Source organism: Salvelinus namaycush, chromosome 25 (assembly GCF_016432855.1).
Source record: "Salvelinus namaycush isolate Seneca chromosome 25, SaNama_1.0, whole genome shotgun sequence".
Lineage (NCBI taxonomy): Eukaryota > Metazoa > Chordata > Actinopteri > Salmoniformes > Salmonidae > Salvelinus > Salvelinus namaycush.
In genome coordinates this window covers 26,579,804-26,603,265 of record NC_052331.1, presented here as the reverse complement: position 1 = coordinate 26,603,265, position 23,462 = coordinate 26,579,804, and the positions used below count along the sequence as shown (strand labels likewise).

At 44.1% G+C, this 23,462-nt stretch overlaps 1 protein-coding gene across 1 annotated transcript in view; it reads left to right on the top strand.

The window, feature by feature from the left end:
* The window catches only part of LOC120019855 (ephrin type-B receptor 1-B-like), a 165,925-nt gene extending 143,120 nt beyond the window's left edge, over positions 1-22,805 (top strand). The window contains exons 11-16 of the mRNA XM_038963269.1: positions 1,123-1,338; positions 12,353-12,502; positions 15,829-16,022; positions 16,301-16,456; positions 17,626-19,297; positions 22,768-22,805. Of these exons, the coding sequence (XP_038819197.1) occupies positions 1,123-1,338; positions 12,353-12,502; positions 15,829-16,022; positions 16,301-16,456; positions 17,626-17,740 (831 nt within the window). The 3' untranslated portion in view covers positions 17,741-19,297; positions 22,768-22,805. The remainder of the gene's footprint in view (positions 1-1,122; positions 1,339-12,352; positions 12,503-15,828; positions 16,023-16,300; positions 16,457-17,625; positions 19,298-22,767) is intronic.
* Positions 22,806-23,462: the final 657 nt, after the last annotated feature.

Below are 23,462 nucleotides of genomic sequence, written 5' to 3'. Positions count from 1 at the left end.
AGAGAGAGAGCTCCCCCATGTGTGAGTGTTACCAACAGTGATGTACGATGTGCAATTTTCACTAGAAACATCCTCTAACCACTAGTTTTGATAGGATCGTGTTTGAATAATCCAATTTGGGAATCAAAATGAATTCCGTCCCCCTTCATTTGATGTAAAATAGGAAATAATATGCAATACAAGGGCTGTCTGGGACTGTGTCGATAGTGTGATACACTCTTAGAAAAAAAGGGTTCCAAAAGGGTTCTTCAGCTGTCCCCATAGGATAACCCTTTTTGCTTCCAGGTAGAACCTTTTTTGGTTCCAGGTAGAACCCTTTTGTGTTCCATGTAGAAGCCTCTGAGGAAAGGGTTCTACATTGGACCCAAAAGGGTTCTACCTGTATCCAAAAAGGGTTATTCAAAGGGTTCTCCTATAGGGACAGCCAAAGAACCCTTTTAGGTTCTAGATAGCACCTTTTTTCTAAGAGTGCAGCGTGAAAGTAAAAATCTAAAGATCAAATCACTTTATGTGTAAAGCCTTGATGATTCCATCACAGACTCAGAAACAACTAGTTTGCTGTGTTGGAGAAGTGGGTCGCACAGAGATAGATAGGCAGCAGGTTAGGCTGTTTGTCACACCCTGTGTGTATGGATTATTGTACGTACTGTAGGTGTGACGGTAGATCTTGTACAAAAGTGTGCCCTTACTTCCTGACTGTGGTGACACGGATGTGTCCGTAGGCTTTTCTATTCTGGGAATGAGATCCCAGAGGACGTGGAAGGAATTTGCAACACAGCCTCTTCGTGTCAGAACAGTGTTGGCTAGGCATGGTCTCTATACAATCTGACACTCACACAACATCTGTAGCATAGAATGCAAAATGTGCTTGTGTTAGTGTCATGTTGTTGCGGTTTTTAAATCAATTGCATTTCAATCAAGTAGAATAATGCAATCAAATAGAACCGTGTCCGGTCTGAACATCTTCATGCCTAATACTTTGAAATAGTGTAGAATTCATTGAAGTATGGCTTGTTTATTGTCGACATCTCAGCTGAAAGGCCTGCAGATAGGCCTGTAGATGACAAGTTTAATTTCATGGCGCTAATAATCCCCCTCTACCTCTCTCCATGTCTCCTGCAGCAAAACGACGGTCAGTTTACCGTAATCCAGCTGGTGGGCATGATGAGGGGCATCTCGGCGGGCATGAAGTACCTCTCTGAGATGAACTACGTCCATAGAGACCTGGCTGCCCGCAACATCCTGGTCAACAGCAACCTGGTCTGCAAGGTGTCTGACTTCGGACTTTCGCGCTACCTTCAGGACGATACCTCTGACCCTTCCTACACCAGCTCTCTGGTGAGTCCTACTCTCTGAACCCCCCAAAAAAGATTTTCTCACCTTTATGTTTTGAAATGGATAGGTTGGTTCATAGCAACAAGACTGTCTGAAGACGGGCGACATAGAAGAGGGAGGGTTCTGGGATTGATGTTTATGAAGTGTGTCTCCACTGTGATGTGTCTCCTCCAATTGTTGTCAACAAACAACATACCGGCATTCGGCGTATTATGATAGAGGAGGAAGGTGATTCATTGGTATGTTTTTAGACACACTTAGTCATGGCCCTTTTGTTGTGAGTGTAGTTGTGAGTGTAGTTGTGAGTAGTTGTGTGTGTGTCTAGGACTGCTTGAATAAAATAGAGGTAACTGGTACATCAGAAGAACTACAGCACTTCTGTCAGGCCATCTCTCATGCATTTCCTTTCAGTCTTCCTCGCCACTCACTTTTCTCTTTCTCAGTCACTCGCTCTCTTACCTCCATCTATTCTCTTTTACATTCCACAAGCCTTCTCTCTTCCTTCTCCTCCCTCTTTCTACTAGTCACGGACTATGACTGTCACATCTTCATTAGTGCAGAGACTCTGGGGAAGAACTCCTCTCTCCCCTCTGTCATTGGGATGCGTGGGATGCAGGGAAACCAAAGAGCATCTCAGCCCCTCAAACTGACAGCTAGCGCACCGTCCCTCCTCACTCCTCGGGATCTGGACCTGGTCGCCCTGTCCCCTTCCCCCGCTCATCATGCATTATTCCTGGGGCATCATGGAAGGGTTTGGGCCCCTAATTAACACCACAGAGGTACAGATTTGTAATTATTAGACACTATGGCTGGTGTATCTGACTCCATCTCCTCCCCGCTCTGTTTTCGATGTCATCCACAACACACTCACACTCTCGTATCTGAATACAGTGCAAGGTTATGAGAGCTTGTTGTGTGAGTGTGTGTGACCTGCATTGACTTTCATTTGAAACGACTGCTAATGAGTTATTTGTAATGGTTTATTATTCAGTTGCTCCTGACCGTTCGGAGGGAATACAGTGAGTCTGCCTGGTGCAGTACACCAGAGTCTGTTCTTTAGTGAGGCCAGTTGTTTTAAAGGATGTAGTGAAACGGCTCGCTGCTTTGACGAAACTGCCTGAGGGCAACTTTTGTCAAATAATTTATATGCACACACTGTGCATGAGGAAATAAAATATATTTCCAATATGTATGAGTAATTTACAACTAAAAACTCTAAGATGTTCTAAAAATAAAGGTGGTAAGGCATCTAAACATCAGCTATCAAGATAGTACAAATATAGGAGAGTAAATGTAGTTCTTATCTATCTAAACATAGGAGATGATCTTTGAGAAATCAAGGACAAGACAACAACAATACAAACCCACGTCTACCTTTATTTAGAGAGCAGAAGATGATTATATTAGAACTCAACCATGTGTGTGCGTGCGTGCGTGCGTGCGTGCGTGCGTGTGTGTGTGTGCGTGTGCGCGCGTGTGTGTGTGTGTGTGTGTGTGCACATGCGTGACTGTGCTTGTGCGTGCTTGAATGTGTCTGAGTCTCAGGTGTGAACGGGAAGTGTGACAGGTTTTGTAGAGGGGACGTGACCTCCTGTTGGTGGGTTTGGGAAGTGAATTGGCCACTAGGAAGGCAGACCGACCTGGGTCTCTGTGACCCCTGTGGTTAAACCCTGCTAAAGGTGTTTTTCCTGAACAACAAATAAATAAGAAATACAAGATCACCTTCTGTCGGCTGTCAATCTTGTTGATGCTACAGAGGTTCAGAAGGGGTTCAAGGTTAGAATTGGACTATAGATTATGTTTTTGATGTTTGCCTGTTTCATGTACAAGACTTCTTGGATATTAGATGATGCATCTCAAGGGTTTCATACTGTAACGGGATTCAAAATATAGATAGATTTTGGCTTTATTATGGACTCCTTTCAAAAAAAGATATGGTGCAATGCCACATTGCTTTCACAGCAACTGTTTTTGTGCTTAACCTTTACCCAACCCAGGTATTCCCATTGAGATAGGACCTCTATGACACCAGAGGCCTGACACATAACACATAGACATAAACAGCTATTTGCACTCCATCCATAAGCAAACCAGAGTCACACAACAGTCTCTTCAAGCGTTCCCCTTGACCTTACCGTGTCTGAGCACTAGCTTGGTCCTGACTGTCCTGGGAGAACGTTCTGGGAATGTTCTCTATCCACAAGGGAGAAGTTGTGGAGATGTTTGGCAGAGAGTCGGGGTCCTTGGGTCTCTCGTGCATTCCTCTAATTAAGCTATGCATGCTGCCAAGCCTCCACAATGCCACGGCAGCTCCTTTCAATCGCTGACCTCCCTCCGCCGGTTACGAGGTGAACACTAAGGCAATCACAGAACGAGGCCAGCGCGGCGGGCGAAGGCCGAGGGAATAAGGAAAATGTTATTCCGCCGACGACCCGTGAATTACGTTGCCATCAACCTCCTCTTCCTGCAAATGAATCACCTCATTTTCCTGTCCTTCCTTTGTCATGTTTTCCTCCTATTTCGGGGTGACCAATTACCTGGCCTCCAGAGAGGTGCTGGGGAAGTTGCTGGAGGACATGCTGTTAATTGCATAGTGTTAACCCTGGGGTTGGAGCTCACACTACGGACATAAGTTTACCTTCTTTCTCTTATTCTTTCTACTTATTTCTACAGCTATATTAGCACTACAATAGTTCTATCTATCTATCTATCTCTCTACAGTCGAAGTCGGAAGTTTACATACACTTAGGTTGGAGTCATTAAAACTCGTTTCAACCACTCCACAAATTTCTTGTTAACAAACTATAGTTTTGGCAAGTCGGTTAGGACATCTACTTTGTGCACGACACAAGTCATTTTTCCAACAATTGTTTACAGATAGATTATTTCACTTATAATTCACTATATTACAATTCTAGTGGGTCAGAAGTTTACATACACTAAGTTGACTGTGCCTTTAAACAGCTTGGAAAATTCCCGAAAATTATGTCATGGCTTTACAAGCATCTGAGAGGCTAATTGACATAATTTGAGTCAATTGGAGGTGTACCTGTGGATGTATTTCAAGGCCTACCTTCAAACTCAGTGCCTCTTTGCTTGACATCATGGGAAAATTAAAAGAAATCAGCCAAGACCTCAGAAAGCAAATTGTAGACCTCCACAAGTCTGGTTCATCCTTGGGAGCAATTTCCACATGCCTGAAAGTACCATGTTCATCTGTACAAACAATAGTACGCAAGTATAAACACCATGGGACCACGCAGCCGTCATACCGCTCAGGAAGGAGATGCGTTCTGTCTCCTAGAGATGAACGTACTTTGGTGCATAAAAGTGCAAATCAATCCCAGATCAACAGCAAAGGACCCTGTGAAGATGCTGGAGGAAACAGGTACAAAAGTATCTATATCCACAGTAAAACGAGTCCTATATTGACATAACCTGAAAGGCCACTCAGCAAGGAAGAAGCCACTGCTCCAAAACCGCCCAAAAAATCCAGACTACGGTTTGCAACGGCACATGGGGACAAAGATCGTACTTTTTGGAGAAATGTCCTCTGGTCTGATGAAACAAAAAATAGAACTGTTTGGCCATAATGACCATCGTTATGTTTGGAGGAAAAAGGGGGAGGCTTGCAAGCCGAAGAACACCATTCCAACCATGAAGCACGGAGGTGGCAGCATCATGTTGTGGGGATGCTTTGCTGCAGGAGAGACTGGTGCACTTCACAAAATAGATGGCATCATGAGGTAGGAAAATTATGTGGATATATTGAAGCAACATCTCAAAACATCAGTCAGGAAGTTAAAGCTTGGTCGCAAATAGGTCTTCCAAATGGACAATGACACCAAGCATTCTTCCAAAGTTGTGGAAAAATGTCTTAAGGACAACAAAGTCAAGGTATTGGAGTGGCCATCACAAAGCCCTGACCTCAATCCTATAGAACAGCATGTGCGAGCAAGAAGGCCTATAAACCTGACTCAGTTACACCAGCTCTGTCAGAAGAAATGGGCCAAAATTCACCCAACTTATTGTGGGAAGCTTGTGGAACGCTACCCGAAACGTTTGACCCAAGTTAAACAATTTAAAGGCAAAGCTACCTAATACTAATTGAGCGTATGTAAACTTCTGACCCACTGGGAATGTGATGAAAGAAATAAAATGCTGAAATAAATAATTCTCTCAACTATTATTCTGACATTTCACATTCTTAAAATAAAGTGGTGATCCTAACTGACCTAAGATAGGGAATTTTGCGAGGATTAAATGTCAGGAATTGTGAAAAACAGAGTTTAAATGTATTTGGCTAAGGTGTATGTTAACGTCCGACTTTAACTGTATCTATCTAGTCTTTTCCCTGAGTGACCCAGAGGCTCAAGGAAGGACAGGCAGTGTCGACGTGATGAGTGGTGTGTCACACAGTTTTTGCTGTGTGTGTGTAAAGTGGCTGAATGCTCTCCACACCATGCAGTGTTAGTGGTTAAAGATGTGAAAGGCTTTCAGTGGCTAATGGTGAGAGGTTGTGTGTGTGAAAAAGATTGGTGACTGGAAAGTGCAATGCAATCACACATTGTATTGAAAGCCAATGCCCTGAGGAGTAGAGAGAGCTGGCATTTGTGATTCAAGAGTGGTTGTATGTGGTTGTATGTTGGGCAGATGCCTCCCGTGTCACACGATGTATGTTGAGACTGAGAGGGTTGTTTGTGTGTGTATGGGTACGTCAATGCGTGTAAGTGTGAGTACGTCCATGTAGAGTTCTGCGCGGGACTGTTTTCTTCATCCCGCCCACTCTCGCTGCTTTTCATACCAGGCCCGTCCGCTCCTGCCGACTTCGTATCCGACTCCCACCCGCTCCCGCAAGAACTGGTCCCAAACCCAACCGCAGTCCCGCAATGTTATTTTAGGTGTGTCACACAGCACGCTTTGCAGCCCCGGTCCCAGCAATTTTGCCACCCTCGTCAAGATCAAAATGCGCAAAAATAGCTTTAGAATTCTGTTAAAATACCAGAGATTCTCATGTGGCCAATTTGCATTTTTGGGCTACACTCTTAGCCCCCGTAGGAGAACCCTTTGAAGAACCCTTTATGGTTCCAGGTAGAACCCTTTTGGTTCCAGGTAGAACCCATTTAGGGTCCATGTAGAACCCTTTACACAGAGGGTTCTACATTAATCCCTAAAGGGTTCTACCTGGAACCAAAAAGGGTTGTACCTGGAACCAAAAAGGATTCTACTACGGGGACAGTCCAAGAACCCTTTTTTCTGTATATCAGCCTACAGGGTAGACGCAGTTTGATAGAGAGTAGAGTTGGGGTGAATATAGTTGAATGGACACTTAGGGGGCTTTCACACCAAAATGGTTACTGCCACTTTCACCATGATCCTTAGCGATACTTTGGTGCCGTTCAGCCTCAATCAGCAATATGGCACGCTTCAAATTCAAATACTTCCAGCTTCATGTGCCATCGGGACATTTCCATAGGAATATGTGGATGACGTCAGCGCTACTATGTACTGGTTTTAATGTCTATGGCTTCACCACCCTAACCGTCTGGCGCTATCAAACCCTTTGCTGTTTGATTGTCTTCCATTTGCATCCTTTCCTCTTTCCCTTCCTTTTCCTTGGCATATAGCCCAAAGCCTCTTGTAAGTTTGTCACTTGTGTGAAATATTGATGTGGTCAAAGTTACTGGGGACTTATGGGTAAAGAAGTGAAAAACTTGGAGGAAAGTTGCCATTTGGTCTAAAGGGCCAGGATGTCCTTGCTCTCAAGAGTGCTTTTATAGGGACCAATATAGACCCTGAGCTTATGCAGCATTCATGTCCCTAACAGTTCAATTCAATTTAATTTGTTATGAGGGTTGTGTTCATTACAGCACGTAATGGAAAACGTTTTAAAACGTTTTACAACAGAAAACAAAAACAAGCGTTATTTTATTGGACAAGCACAATTAGTTGTTTTTTTCAGTCTGTTTTCTTCTGTTTAGTCCCTTATGAACATGACCCAAGGGGTCTTCTTTGCTTCTCTTGATTGTAGGCAAATTGTATTTACATTGCTGTAGAAAATAATGAAAACTGTACCAGGAAGTGCTTGACAAACGCATCCATCCAGACTCCATTATCAAAGCGGGGGAACATGGCTTCTTCTCCAAGTGTTTTCATGTTTGATTTATACCTCTTGTCATGTGTGCCAGATCGGGCTGATATCTGTGACTGAGGTGGGCATTGATGAACCACCATCTGTGCCTGCATTGATGTACACTGTGTGGGCAGAGCATGATTCAGACATGGTATTCCACTGCATAGCACACTGAATGGGCAACCAGGTTTAATATGGGACAAAGATTTTGTCATAACACCCCAGTTCATAGACTGACAGTAGACAATATGGGATGTTTCTGGCCACTCTGTCAGTTAGTAAGCTAGCGAGCTACCACAAATTAAGTCAGATGTCAGATTCTTCTATAGTTTTTGTGTAATGGGTCCTCGAAAAGAGAAAGACAGAGAGAGTGACAGAGAGAGACATAAAGAGAGAGAGACAGAGAGATGGAGAACAGAGAAAGACAGAGAGATAGAGAACAGAGAGAGAGAGTGAGAGATAAAAGAGAGAGAGAGAGAGAGGGTCACAGCATGCTAGTTCCTGAGAACAGAAAACACTGTGACACTGTTAAATGACACAAGAAGAGACACATCAGTTCGTTCTTAAACATCCCAGGTGATCTCTTATGTGATGAGTCTCAGTGTGCTGTAAGCTGTAATTGCCTATGTTCAACCTCCTCAGAGTCATCTCAAGGGGACAGAATCCAAGGTCGCAGTCTAATATTAAACCACTGGAAAAGCCTGACAAAGATGTGCAAATGCATGATAAAAACATAAATTAAACCCAGCGTGGATCCTGAGGGGCCCCTAGTGGCTCCTGAGTCATTAGGGGCCACAGAGGAAGTTACTCAAGGGGAGAGGGCATTTCCAGAGGTGGTGTCATCAAGTTGACGATGTGAAGGTATATATTAACTGCAAAGACTACACAGACAACGTTTATTAAAGGTCGGATTTCATACCACTTTGAGACCACCTGAGAAGTGTGTTAAAATAACTTTGTCCTATAGAGGAGGATAGCCCTCATGTGACTCCTCGACTAGACTATTTAATTTAATTAAATAGCCATAGAATATGTGGGAACTTGGTGAAATGATGCCTGAAATAGTTCCAGGGAGTCAAATGTAAGTTCCTTTGAAGTTTGAAGTGGAACCTATTCTCCATTGCCCTGTAGACAGTGGAACGGTAGAAGGGCCTGCCTCTCCCAGACAGTCCCTGGGGTGTATTGTCTGTCTGTCTGTCTGTCTGTCTGTCTGTCTGTCTGTCTGGTCTGTCTGGTCTGTCTGGTCTGTCTGGTCTGTCTGGTCTGTCTGGTCTGTCTGGTCTGTCTGGTCTGTCTGGTCTGTCTTGTCTGTCTTGTCTGTCTTGTCTGTCTTGTCTGTCTTGTCTGTCTTGTCTGTCTTGTCTGTCTTGTCTGTCTTTGTATTTGGACAGACTTCCAGCGATCGTTGCTTTCGGGACATTAAACGTCTTTGCCCAGCCTAAGTAAATGAGCTCGGGACTACTTGAGTGTGCATTGTTTAGGAATGGATTACCAAAAAGTTGGGGCATGGTACTGTGTCATGGGCATTACTGGGAGTTCACACATTTTTATTCCACAGGAATGAATCTGCATTTGGGGACAGCTGCTGCTTTAGCAACAACATGATGGTACTGTTTGATGTCTCTTGGAGAGATGTGGTGGGTGAGGTTGCATGCCTCAGCAATGAAAAACAAAACACGGTGTTAAAGGATTGAGGACTCTCATAGTGGGAGAAGATCGTTCAGGGGATTTCATCTACATTTACTACGACACCAAGGCAGGGCATTGCTCCAGTTTGTGTAGAGTGATACAAACTGCCATTTGACACTCTAGATTCCCCTTCAGTCTATAGATTGCTAGTGACATGCTCCATTGAATTGCTGGATACATACTGCATCTCTCATAGTACACGTTAGCAATTGCTAGTGTCCCATGTGTAAAAGCTGAAGAACATACGCACATCCAGGTTCTTTTTGCAGGTTTTGGAGTTGTAGGTGAACTCATGGAGAATGAACAGGAAAAGGCTGCACACTGCTGCTCATGCTCCTAGGGGATTTACAGCAACGTTTTGATCAGGCATATATTTCCTTTTTATTTTCTCATGTTTCCTAGGGAGCTCCTCAAAACGCACACACTCTGCACCTGAACACATGTTCATTCCTTCAGACCTCAGACCTGTCTGTCACAAATCGCCACACCATCCGCCATGTCCCATGATCCTCCTTAACCCTGACAGCACTCTGTCCACTCCCTGCAGGTCACTACACCTGTCACTTTATCTGTCACAACCGGTCACGACCAGTTACAACCTGTCACAGCTAGTCAGTACTACTCACTTTGTGTCAGATCATCTTGTTGACATCAGCGTGGTGACCCTCTGCTGGTGTTTGAAGTTGATCTGGAGGGAACTGTTTGAAGTGAGAATCCTTGCAATGCTCCATGTCTCAGTATGGTTGGTCCGCAATAATCAAGTATAAAACTGTTGTTTTGTGGCCTAAAGTCACGTTGTATATATAATCTAGTTTCAAAAGACTTCGTGAGAGAACAATTATGCTCTCATGTTGACATTAAGATCTGAATATCCTTTATGTGATGAGCAGCTAGCTGAAGAGATTGATGGAGCTTGGCTGGAGGTTGATATACGGTTTAGCTTAGAGCGGTTGTTTTACATGAAGGCATGTCTCTGTGTGCGCGCTCTAAGTCTCAAGGCCACCACATAGAACAGCATGTTCCTTTCTCACTGGCTTGTACTGTCAGCCTTGCTAGTGAAATGGTATTGGCTGTCTCAGACACACGCATGCTCTCTCTCTTTCTCTCTTTCTTTCTTTCTCTCGCTTTCCCTCTCTTCCTCTCTCCCTCCCTGGGGTATTCACAGTATTTTCTCCTCCTAAGTTAATAAATAAAAATCCAATGCTGCTTTTTATTATATATTTGTCTTCTTCCTCTGTCTGTTTTCCTGCCCGGTCTGTTCTGTTCAGCAGTACTTTGTGTTATTAAAGTGTTGTTTTGGCAGGGCCGGGGCGCTAGCAACTAGCTCGCCCACAGAGGTAATTACTGACGATCTGCATAGCTGCCTCACGAACGCAGCAGCCGTGAAAATGTTATTAGCTTAGCCTGTCTGCGAGGAGCGGTGCAAGGTGATGTGGGGGGGGGGGGGGGGGTAAGAAGGTCTTCCTAGCCATCGTGCTTCTGCATTGCTTACTCTTCTGAGTTTTAGGTTACTGTGAAGCACTTTGTGACAGCTGCTTATCTAAAAAGGGCTGTATAAATACATTTGATTGAAATGTGATTGATATGGAGAGGCTCTAATACAAGGCGTTGAGGTCAGAGCTCAGATAGAGGAACTTGGAAGAGACAGTGTATTTATATTTCTTACTGTTCGTTTCAACTGGCGTGTGTCCAAGTCAAAATAGTCGCTTTGAAGCATGGGTCTAGCAAAGTTAGAGATTAGATGGAGGGAGCTGGGTTTCTTTTCATTGGTGCAGTTGATCTTGTATTCATGTGTTTTTCTATAGCCTTTTGACAGAACGGAGATAAAAGATAGAGCCTTCTGGTGCCTGGAATCAGATGAGAGGCATTAGTTACTGGAAGAGGAACCCTGGGATCTGAGAAAAGCACAACGGTCATCAGAGCTTAGATAGATCTCCATCAGTCTTCTTTTTCTCAACGAATTACAAAAACACACTTCCATATGAACACTCCCAACCTCTTTCTCCCTCCCTCTCTCTCTCACTCACACACCCTCCTCCTACCTCCCTGCTCTGCCTCCACTGAGGTCAGAGGTTAACATCATGTTCAGGGTTAGGAGCTCACAGAGGTCAAACGCTCTGGGCTGGGCCTTAACGAGCTCAGTCTGAGTCCTCTGGACCTCTACACACACACACACACACACACACACACACACACACACACACACACCCACACATACACACACACACACACACGAGCACACACATAATTGCACACAGACACACACACTCTTGCGCATGCACGCACGCACACACACACACACACACACACACACACACACACACACGAGCACACACATAATTGCACACAGACACACACACACACACACACACACACACACACACGAGCACACACATAATTGCACACAGACACACACACTCTTGCGCATGCACGCACACACACACACACACACACACACACACACACACACACACACACACACACACACACACACACACAATACATCTCCTGGTCAGAGTCCCGGTTGGACTGAGGGAGAAAGCCAGGAGAGCAGGGTGGGCCTTGTCTCGCTCTCCCGTCTCTCCTTTCAAGCCTGGCTTATCTACACATGCACAGGTTGAACTAATTGGCATTATTAAGCTGGCCGGATACAATGGAAACCGCCAAGGGGCCTACAAACAGGTGTGTGTGTAGAGGAAATCTTAAACAAGCCACCCGTCAATTTCAATCAGTACCATGCATGGCTCGCTGCAGGCCCAGGTAGGCCAATTACAAACAGACACGCTCGACAGGCGCGCTCAAACCCCGACCAAACCCCTCTTATTCAAACTCATGTGCACCGGGAGAGATGTGCTGTGGTTCGATGTGTGAGGAGGAACAGAGGTTCCCTGCTGCTGGATCGATAGGGGATGGAGGGAAGGAGGAGTGGAGGGATAGAGAGATTGTAGTTGTCTTTTGGTTCGAAGGGTTTTAATTGGACTAATCATGTCGTTCTCTCTCCCTCTTCCGCTCTCTCTCCCCTCTCTTTCTCTGCCCTCCCTCTCTCTCTCCCCTCTCTTTCTCTGCCCTCCCTCTCTCTCTCTCCCCCTACCTCCCTCCCCTCCCTCTCTCTCTCCCTCTCTCTCTCCCCCCCTCACCCCCCTCTCTCTCCCCTTCCCTTCCCCTCTATTCCTCCCCTCTCTCTCTCCCTCTCAGGGGGGTAAGATCCCGGTGAGGTGGACGGCTCCAGAGGCCATCGCCTACAGGAAGTTCACCTCAGCCAGTGACGTGTGGAGCTACGGCATCGTCATGTGGGAGGTGATGTCATTCGGAGAGAGACCCTACTGGGACATGTCTAATCAGGATGTGAGTATTATTGTCATGTTGAACTTTTAAATGTTGTTCTAAGGCGTATAGAAATATTCATATAATTCAAAATTCCAATCAAATTATTTTATGAAGCCCTCTTTACATAAGCAGTAGTCACAAAAGTGATTTTACAGTAACCGGGCTAAGACCCCAAAGCAGAGGCAGTGAATGAGTATTCAGATGACCCTTCTATTTGTTTATGTTGTGTCATAAAATGGAACCTTCTCAGACATAACAACTCAGCTAGACAAGAGGATTCCCACTGGAAATGTCCTTGACAATGAGCAGATTCTCACAAAGGCAGAATTTCACACAAGCACGTTACCTCCTCTGTCCTTCTTTTTGCTATGTCCCCCGAATCTCACACATGCTCACACTCACAAACACCCCCAACTCACACACACACACACACACACACACACACCAATGAGCTCCATATCCCCATCCGGCCAACGGGTCTCTCTGGAGCCTGGTCCACCAGGCCTGGCCAAGCCAGCAGATGTTCTCTCTCTGGGCCAGCATCATGCCGGCAGCGACTGGTGGGACACACACAGGGAGGAGGCCTGGAACTGCTCACAGCATGGCCTGCTGTTCTCTTCAGGCAGAACACACACACATCTGTGTACACTAATAACGCACATGCCAACTCGCACACACAAAACACACACAGACACACAGGCTAATGCACACATGATGCACTGACAAACACAAATACACAAGTCTGTGTGCACATACACATGCCTACTTACACACCTATGATAAATGCACACACACACACACACACACACACACACACACACACACACACACACACACACACACACACACACACACACACACACACACACACACACACACACACACACACACACACACACCTGCATATGCATGTAAATGCACTCACATACACTTCCCCTTATGCACCATTTGTCAAGATTGTGCTGAATTGCAGTGCTCTCAGTGGTAGCATGGGCACCTATAGAGCGTCGTCCCATTTCTGATGATCATTCATTTTCACACGCTAGAATCTCTATCGGTGTTGACTTTTCCCTGATTCAACCTTTAAGGGGTAACAATCCGTCATACGGTATACCATATGAACATGCTAGGATTTAGAGAGGGAGCGAGCATTTGTCTTTCTATCGAAAACCCTTTTTGTCTTTGTATAAGGCCATGTGCAGCATAGCTACAGTACAGCACTACTTATCTACCATCAGGCCTTCATAGCCTTTGCAGTTTCTATGGAACAAGTGTCAAGTACCTGCATTTCACCACATTAATTATATGCACTCAGCCCATTCCCAAGACACTCTCCCACAGTGTCAGAGTATAGGTCCTCTCCATCCTTTTATACAGATATGTGATTCGCTAGTGTCAAGTAGGAAGGGCACCTCAGCCTGAGTGCTGTCTGTAGATTAATCGGTGAGAGAGGGGCAGAGAGAGAAGCAGAAAGATGGAGGGAGAGAGAGAGATTGACGCTAAGTGAATTGCTCACTAACCACTCAATGAAACAGAGAAACTAGGGCCTGGTGTTACAGTGATTTAGCAAAGGGGTCTAGAGGAAGAGGGAAAGTTAAAGGGAAGCAGACAGGCTTCTATAAATCTCCGCTTCTCCTACAATTCTCTGATTTACTGCACATTATTGATCTCCTGTAATCATGAACTGGAGTCTAGTGACTACCCTCGAATGTCTTCCTAATTGGCCTTCTATATGGTACTGTCTGGCAATGGTCCACCTACCTTGTCACTCTGAGCAGCCCTATTTAGACCCCTGTCTAGCATGAACTTCTGGATTCAAATATGTTTTATTACATATAAAACATATACAGGTATCAATGTACTGTATACAAATTACATTCAGTTTTTTACAAAAAAGACAATAGGAACATACCAAAAATGATAACAGGAGTATTACATCAAGATATCATTGGATTTAAACATAGCATGAACCTCGAATGACTACCTTTCACTGACTACCTTCTGCCTTCTCCACAATAGTCCTGTCTAACATGACCCTTACTGACTATCTTCTGCCTTCTCCACAATAGTCCTGTCTAACATGACCCTTACTGACTATCTTCTAACTTCTCCACAATAGTCCTGTCTAACATGACCCTTACTGACTACATTCTAACTTCTCCACAATAGTCCTGTCTAACATGACCCTTACTGACTACATTCTAACTTCTCCACAATAGTCTTGTCTAACATGACCCTTACTGACTACCGTCTGCCTTCTCCACAATTGTCCTGTCTAACATGACCCTTACTGACTATCTTCTGCCTTCTCCACAATAGTCCTGTCTAACATGACCCTTACTGACTACCTTCTGCCTTCTCCACAATAGTCCTGTCTAACATGACCCTTACTGACTATCTTCTGCCTTCTCCACAATAGTCCTGTCTAACATGACCCTTACTGACTACATTCTAACTTCTCCACAATAGTCCTGTCTAACATGACCCTTACTGACTATCTTCTGCCTTCTCCACAATAGTCCTGTCTAACATGACCCTTACTGACTACATTCTAACTTCTCCACAATAGTCCTGTCTAACATGACCCTTACTGACTACATTCTAACTTCTCCACAATAGTCCTGTCTAACATGACCCTTACTGACTATCTTCTGCCTTCTCCACAATAGTCCTGTCTAACATGACCCTTACTGACTACATTCTAACTTCTCCACAATAGTCCTGTCTAACATGACCCTTACTGACTACATTCTAACTTCTCCACAATAGTCCTGTCTAACATGACCCTTACTGACTATCTTCTGCCTTCTCCACAATAGTCCTGTCTAACATGACCCTTACTGACTATCTTCTGCCTTCTCCACAATAGTCCTGTCTAACATGACCCTTACTGACTACATTCTAACTTCTCCACAATAGTCCTGTCTAACATGACCCTTACTGACTATCTTCTGCCTTCTCCACAATAGTCCTGTCTAACATGACCCTTACTGACTACATTCTAACTTCTCCACAATAGTCCTGTCTAACATGACCCTTACTGACTACATTCTAACTTCTCCACAATAGTCCTGTCTAACATGACCCTTACTGACTACATTCTAACTTCTCCACAATAGTCCTGTCTAACATGACCCTTACTGACTATCTTCTGCCTTCTCCACAATAGTCCTGTCTAACATGACCCTTACTGACTATCTTCTGCCTTCTCCACAATAGTCCTGTCTAACATGACCCTTACTGACTACATTCTAACTTCTCCACAATAGTCCTGTCTAACATGACCGTTACTGACTACCTTCTGCCTTCTCCACAATACCCTCTGCCGCCCTCTCTGTCCCCAGGTGATCAATGCCATAGAGCAGGACTACCGGCTGCCCCCTCCCATGGACTGCCCCTCGGCCCTGCACCAACTCATGCTGGACTGCTGGCAGAAGGACCGTAACGCCCGGCCACGCTTCACTGACATCGTCAACACCCTGGACAAGATGATCCGCAACCCAGCCAGTCTCAAACAAGTGGCCAGCATCCCTGCAGTGTGAGTACACACATAGAAAAATATATGTAGGCTACCCCCACACACACACACACACACACACACACACTCAACCCAGGCACACGCAGACTTCCTTAAACATGAAAGCCTATACCTCCACTCTGCACCATCAAAGCATCTCTCTCCTCTCTTTCTTTCTCTCTCCTTTTCTCTCCCTTACTTGCCTTACTTACTCCTCCTCTCCCTCTCTCCTCCTCTCACTCACTCTCTCCTCCTCTTTCTCTCTTGTCCTCTCCCTCTCTCCTCTTCTCCTCCTTCAGGCCTTCCCAGCCCCTGTTGGACCGTTCTATCCCAGACTTCAACACCTTCAGTTCAGTTGGAGAGTGGCTGGGAGCCATCAAGATGACCCAGTACAGAGACAACTTTCTCAACTCTGGCTTCACCTCCCTGCAACTGGTAGCACAGATGACCTCTGAGTGAGTCACACACACACATGCAGAGATGGGCATTATTTCTGTTACATGTATTTTAAATATGTATTTCAATTACTTCTGAGTATTTTCTAATTGGTATTACACTGGGCTAAACTATGCTCCGATGTATTTTGTAGCAAGATACTTTTGAGAGCTGTAATTTGTGTTTTCAAAATACAAAATCATTTTACATACCATTTTTTGGTATCAGAAGTCTGATGGCACTATGGTGTGATAAGAGTGTCTGCTAAATTAACTAAGCATCCTAAGTATTATTCGCATGAGCTCCGCCCCGAAACAATGCCAATAATAATACCCAGTGTGCTTTGCAGTTCATTTTGGTATGTTCATTTTCACATCCAGAGTGACTTGCTCAATTAAGGTAGATAAACAACAACATATCACAGTCATAGCAAGTAAAATGTTTCTGTAACCGTTACTGAGAATGTTGTTGCTGTTCGGGATGGCTTTTTGCAAAGATTTTGGTATTTTAAGACACAAAATACACATATTTTAATTAAATACATGACAAAATACAGGTATTTTGTAATTGTGTTTTGTAACAGGCTCACACACGCATGCACGCACACACACACACACACAGAAACACACACACACAGAAACACAGACACACACATGAACACTCGTGAGCAAGCATTCATGTACACACACACATTTCATCTAAAATCGATGATAATCCTGTCCAAATATTGGCCGTAAGAAACACCGCTTTCTGTGCATTTGATGTTTTGTAGCATCTTTCTGGCTTCATAATGTTGTTTCTGAAATGTAGCATCATGATTTTAATCATCAAAGAGAGCAAACGCCAGATCACTGAGAGGCAGACACATTGGGTTTGTTGTTTTCTTCTTCACAGCCAGTGGCTAACAGTCCTGACATGACTTGGGGCTTTGGTTATCTGTGTAAATGTATTAGACACCAAATGAATGTCTGCTTATGTACTTGCTTCTTCAGTACACACAGTTGAGGCATTGCAGATACAGTACTTAATACACAGTATTGATATGTGTCCTGTCTTGCTTTCGCTTCCTCTCTCTCTCTCTCTCTCTCTCTCTCTCTTTCTCTTTCTCTTTCTCTTTCTCTCTCCCTCTTTCTCTCTCCCTCTTTCTCTTTCTCTCTCCCTCTTTCTCTTTCTCTCTCCCTCTTTCCAGAGACCTCCTCAGGATAGGTGTAACCCTGGCGGGCCACCAGAAGAAGATCCTGAGTAACGTTGCCTCCATGCGGGTCCAGATGAGCCAGTGCCAGTCGCCCACCACCATGGCATGACTGGAGGGGGCGCGGTGCCACGGGTCGGGCAGCATTCAGGCAGGCAGGGACTACAGCAGGAAGGACTACACCCCTCACCGAATGACCCCCAACCCGTCGGGACGCGCCAGGGTCGAGACTATCATCCTCATCTAATGGAACATCATAATTGCAGTAGACCAGGGTCCAGACCAATACTAACTCAATATCACCTTCCACTAATCTGAGTTATAATGAGTTATGATCCAGAGTTCAGTGGGTTCAGAGAATTTCTTTTCTAATCTTAATCTGTGAGTTCTACAGTCCTGGAGTCTGGAGTGAACAAATGATCATCCTAGTCTGAACTATCCATTGTCTGGAGTTCCATGGGTTCAGATACTTTTGTCACATCTTAATCTGTGGCCATGGACTATACTATCATCAATGGATTATCATCAGTGTGTAGGCCTGTGTAATTTCACATCTAGAGCCCATGGTATATAGAATATGATCGTATTGTACTGTAATCTAACCCCAGACCACCACAGGCTGACACGGTGATGGAGTCTGGGACTATCAGATGTATATCTTTACTGGATGACGGTAGACTGGAGAGGAGGACCAAGTGGAAGCCATTTTGAAGAGGAAGTTCATGTCATCAGAAGGTCTCTGATATGTAATTTGAACCCAGGCCTTCTTCAAAGACTAGTGAGGATGCTTAGCCTGGCTAGGAGCAGCGGTATGAAATGCGCGTAGAAAGAAAGCAATTCAAATTCACCATACATTGTCATTATACACACATACGGAAAATGATACAGAGGCATACAGTGGTGTATGGTTGATTTGGTTTGACCATTTCTCACCTATTTTTCACCTATTTTTTCTTCATTCAAAACTTTTGACATCTTGGAGATCTCCTCAAGGTCAACAGTTGAACTGGCGGGAAAGGAGAGCTTTTGAGACATTTGTTGATGTCTTGTTTTGTTTTTTAACCATAAAAGCAGGGAACTCAGACCTCTCTTCCATTTTTTCACCTTAACACTACCTGTCGATGTCTGGGCTGATGGCCTTGCCAAAGGACTAGTGAAACGGCCTCGCCCAGATTCTGAGAATATATAAAAATATGTATATCTCTAACTAAATATGAATATATCTTCAGAATAAATCTTCATATTGAAGGTGATGTGTATGAATATGTATGTGCAAGACTCTCTCTGCTTGCATTTTTGGCAAAGATGACGTTTTTGTGCACTGAATTGTAATGGGGATGGACACATATAATGCTGAGGAGTCACAATCCTGAATGAACTTTGACCTGGAAATAAATGTACAAAGGACCATGTACAAATTACTGTTTCTGTAGATGTGTATAAAACAACTGTAGGGATAAAAAAACGTGACCAAAACGTCCATTCTCTGGAGGGCCCATGTTAAATGTGAGTGTATCCATGCCGTATCTTGCTGATGAGCACTTACTTGTACAGATTATGTTGTTTCTTCTTTATTTCTTTGTTTGTTGTTTGTGTTGGAGGGATTGGAACCGTCCAGAATGGGAAGGAGAGTGGAGAGTGTCTCGTCTCATCTGGCCAAATGTCAATGGTATGTATCTCCTATCGATCCTCATAGTAACTGTACTGGCAATGAATATCATACATCCTCACAGATGTGGATTATTGGGAAACAGTAACGGTAATGGAATAAATAATCTGAAAGATGATCATGGAGTTGCTGGGGTCAAGTTCAGGATTTCATTATAACTACATATCATTGCCATTTAAAACATCCCCTTCATTTTCCTAGACATTCTCTAGGCATTCTCGCTGAAGAATGGCATCATTTACTTCATATCTGGCTATTTTATGAATAGCCAATAAGCTAATCAAGACATCTCAGATTGGAGAGTTTCCGTGTGTGTGTGTGTGTGTGTGTGTGTGTGTGTGTGTGTGTGTGTGTGTGTGTGTGTGTGTGTGTGTGTGTGTGTGTGTGTGTGTGTGAACGAACATCTGGGCCTGGCTTTGCCAACAGATGCCTGATGCCATCCTGATGAACACACAGACTTAAACAGCTTACAGAGGCACACACACACACACACACACACACACACACACACACACACACACACACACACACACACACACACACACACACACACACACACACACACACACACACACACACACACACACACACACACACACACACACACACACACACACACACTGCAGTCAGTCCCCCATGGCCAGCTAGAGCTGAGCCACTGAATTATCTCTCCAGACCACTACAGTGTCACCATATGGATAGCCTCGGTGTTAGGAGGAGAGGATGTAGCGCCTCCAAGGAGTTCTGCTCATACATTATTCCACCACACACCTGTTACCTTAAGTGGCTAGCTTAATAGCTATTAATATAGTACACTGAAATCAAAGTTCGTTGTAAGTATAGGTAAGTTACGTTCCACATACTTTGTCCACTATTCATTTATATGTCCATAATGGGGTGAAAACTTCCACTTAAGTCAAATTTTCACTGGTTGTTAGGATTTGTACCAATGTCTATACGTGGAACACACTCTATTGTAATTGGTGGGAAAGGTCTATTCTTAAGATGGAGGCTACTGATGACATGAATGCTTTTTGATGGCGTTTGAGAGAGAGTATTCTTTTGAGTATGTTTAAGATGGTGGTCTAGGAGGTGAAGCTGACGTGAGGGGTCTAACGGGTACATCGGGTTGATTGTACTACTAGCCCAGCTCTTGTCTATGCTAGCAGGCTGTGATTGGTGTAGTGTAGTCTCAAACTAAATCACACTGGATCTCAACTATGTCTGACAGCAAGGTGTAGGAACCTGCTGGTTCATGATAGGTTGAACTGCTCTGATGAATGTGACTCGGCCAAAGTGAATACTTGTTTTATTACCAATCAAATAAAGGAGCCATATGAAGACACTGATCCACAGGAATATCCACTTCATTAAAGCAGGAATTCAATGTAAAAGTAACTACTCACCGCTGTTAATGATACAGCTATAATCAGTAGCAGTGAATTATGACTTATGAATCACATATAGCCATAATAATTACAGTGCATTTGTCTGAGAACCCTGTTGATTTCAGTGACAGCAGAGGGGAAAGGCAGTTGATTATCTACAGATTAAGCCCATGTATAAAGTTGTAACACAAAACACCTTAACATCATTGTAACTTATTGCATCGATCCATTGTAACAGCATCCTCAGGTGTCGTGTAATGACAAACTACTGCTTCCCCAAACACAGATATCCTAGCCTGCTGTTACCACAAACCAGCCTCGGACAGCGTTGGGCTATTATTTTAGGAGGAGTGTGGATCCATGACTAAGACTGAGGTACCCACCGTGTCATCTGAAATTAGAAATCGATGGCAGCCCATTAGCAGGTTATTAAGTATCCTCAACCCCTTTACCCTTTCCTTCTCCCCTCTGTCTCATCTCTCCACCCCTCACTTGATCCTCATCTTGGCCAGGCTCCAGCTCATTTATCCGGGGTGTAACGAACCTGTCTCGGGCCCAGGTCTGGGTGTGGGTTTAGGTCTGGGCATCGCCAGGCCTGGCTGGCTTGAGCTAGGACTGAGAAATGACCTCTATCTGGATCACTGCTCCAGTGCACAAGGCAGACATGGGACCAGGCCACCTGCTGGGGCCTCAAAGTCTGGCACAGGTCTGATCAGCCGCAGGGAAGGAGACGGATGGAGCTTGGTCCAGGCATACACGTGCACACATGCACACACGCAAACAGACTGATACAGGCATAGATGCACACACACAGGCACACACATAAACACATACACACACACAACACACTATTGGCTCCCTCACGGCTTCTCCACCACAGTTCTTGATGAAGAGAGAGTGGGTCAGGACCTGACAGTGTGTGTCTGTGAGGGAAAACGAGAGGGAATGAGAGAAGAGAGGAAGTTGGCAGACTATAAAACAGTAGCACTATTCTTTGAAGTAAGGTATATTGGATATAATATATCCTGTATATATATATATATATATATATATAATTGTTGTAGTGCAGCCTATAATATAGACCTAAGACCACCTGAGTTGTTTCAATAAACCCTGTGTGATAATCTATATGTTAAGTTCGTTAGGTTGACACCTAGCAGTTCAAATTCCTTTCAACATCATTCACACAAGCCCGGAGTACGCTACACATAACCATTTATTCTTCTGATTAATTATGTATATTTACTCAATGCAAGGATCTCATTTCAATCAATTAGCTACGCTTCCATTCAACCACGTCTCAAGTATTTGCCATGCAACATGTCTGTGTGAATGAGATGACAGTGCAGTCTGTAATTCCCATTTTTCTAATTTTTCCATTTGCTAATGTTTGTCTTAGTAAAATGCTGACTCTAATAGCATTCCACTTCAATATTGTGATATGAAAAAGCAATCAGTGCTCTCTCCATAAAAGCCATTTCAGAATTTGCTTGTCATTGTCCCATCCACTCCTCTTACAAAACAGTTGCCTGATTTACTTCATATATATTCATAAATGTAAAAGGACTGTTGTGTGGATTACTTAAGTAATATGGCCCAGGCGGTGTGGTATATGGCCAATATACCACGGCTAAGGGCTGTTCTTAGCACGACACACCGCGGAGTGCCTGAATACAGCCCTTAGCCGTCGTATATTGGCAATATACCACACCCCCTGGGCCATATTGCCCGAGGTGCCTTATTGCTATTATAAACTGGTTACCAACTTAATTAGAGCAGTAAAATAAATGTTTTGTCATACACAAGGTATACGGTTTGATATACCATGGCTTTCAAACAATCAGCATTCAGGGATCGAACCACCCAGTTTATACTTTGGTATAAGATTTTACAATGCCATCTGTTTTGATTTGTCCCGTCTCTGTCTGAAAAGTGGGCCTTTTCAGAGTGTGTCCATTCTTTCTGATGATTGCTGTTGCAGACATGTCGAGGCTAATCCATGTTTTGGAAAGTGTTGATTTGTTTCATTTAAAGATTAACACAAACAGCTAATTCCTCTATCTCTGTGTTCTTGTATTTCAGATGATGGACACACACACACACACACACACACACACACACACACACACACACACACACACACACACACACACACACACACACACACACACACACACACACACACACACACACACACACACACACACACACACACACAGCAGGCCCAGCATTGCTCAGGACAGCCAATAAGGATGAAGACAGCACGACAGGGAAGTTGACCTCACTTTACGGTACACACAGACGAAGGAACCACATTTGTTTGTTTGTGTGTTTGATTTTCTTTTGTGTCTCTCTGTATAGCTACCACTTGTATATTGTGACGAGTATGTGTCCGAGTTTGTAAACTGTAACTTTCTGAGAACTATTGTACTAAAAATGCACTCAATAAACGCCTTGGAAAACAAGTAAATCACCGGCAGTCCCAGACTCTCTAAACAATTATGATTATTTCAGTTTTTTCCACTTCTATTGTGAGAACAGAGCAAAATAGTTCAAAGTTTTTATTCAATAACACAACAGAGCCATGCTGTCACTGAAATGCATGAGGCTGAGAAGCTGAAGGATAATGCTTTTCGATTATATTGGGGGCGAAATAAGCAGCTCTTGTCACTCCTGTCACTCGCCCACACACACACACACACACACACACACACACACACACACACACACACACACACACACACACACACACACACACACACACACACACACACACA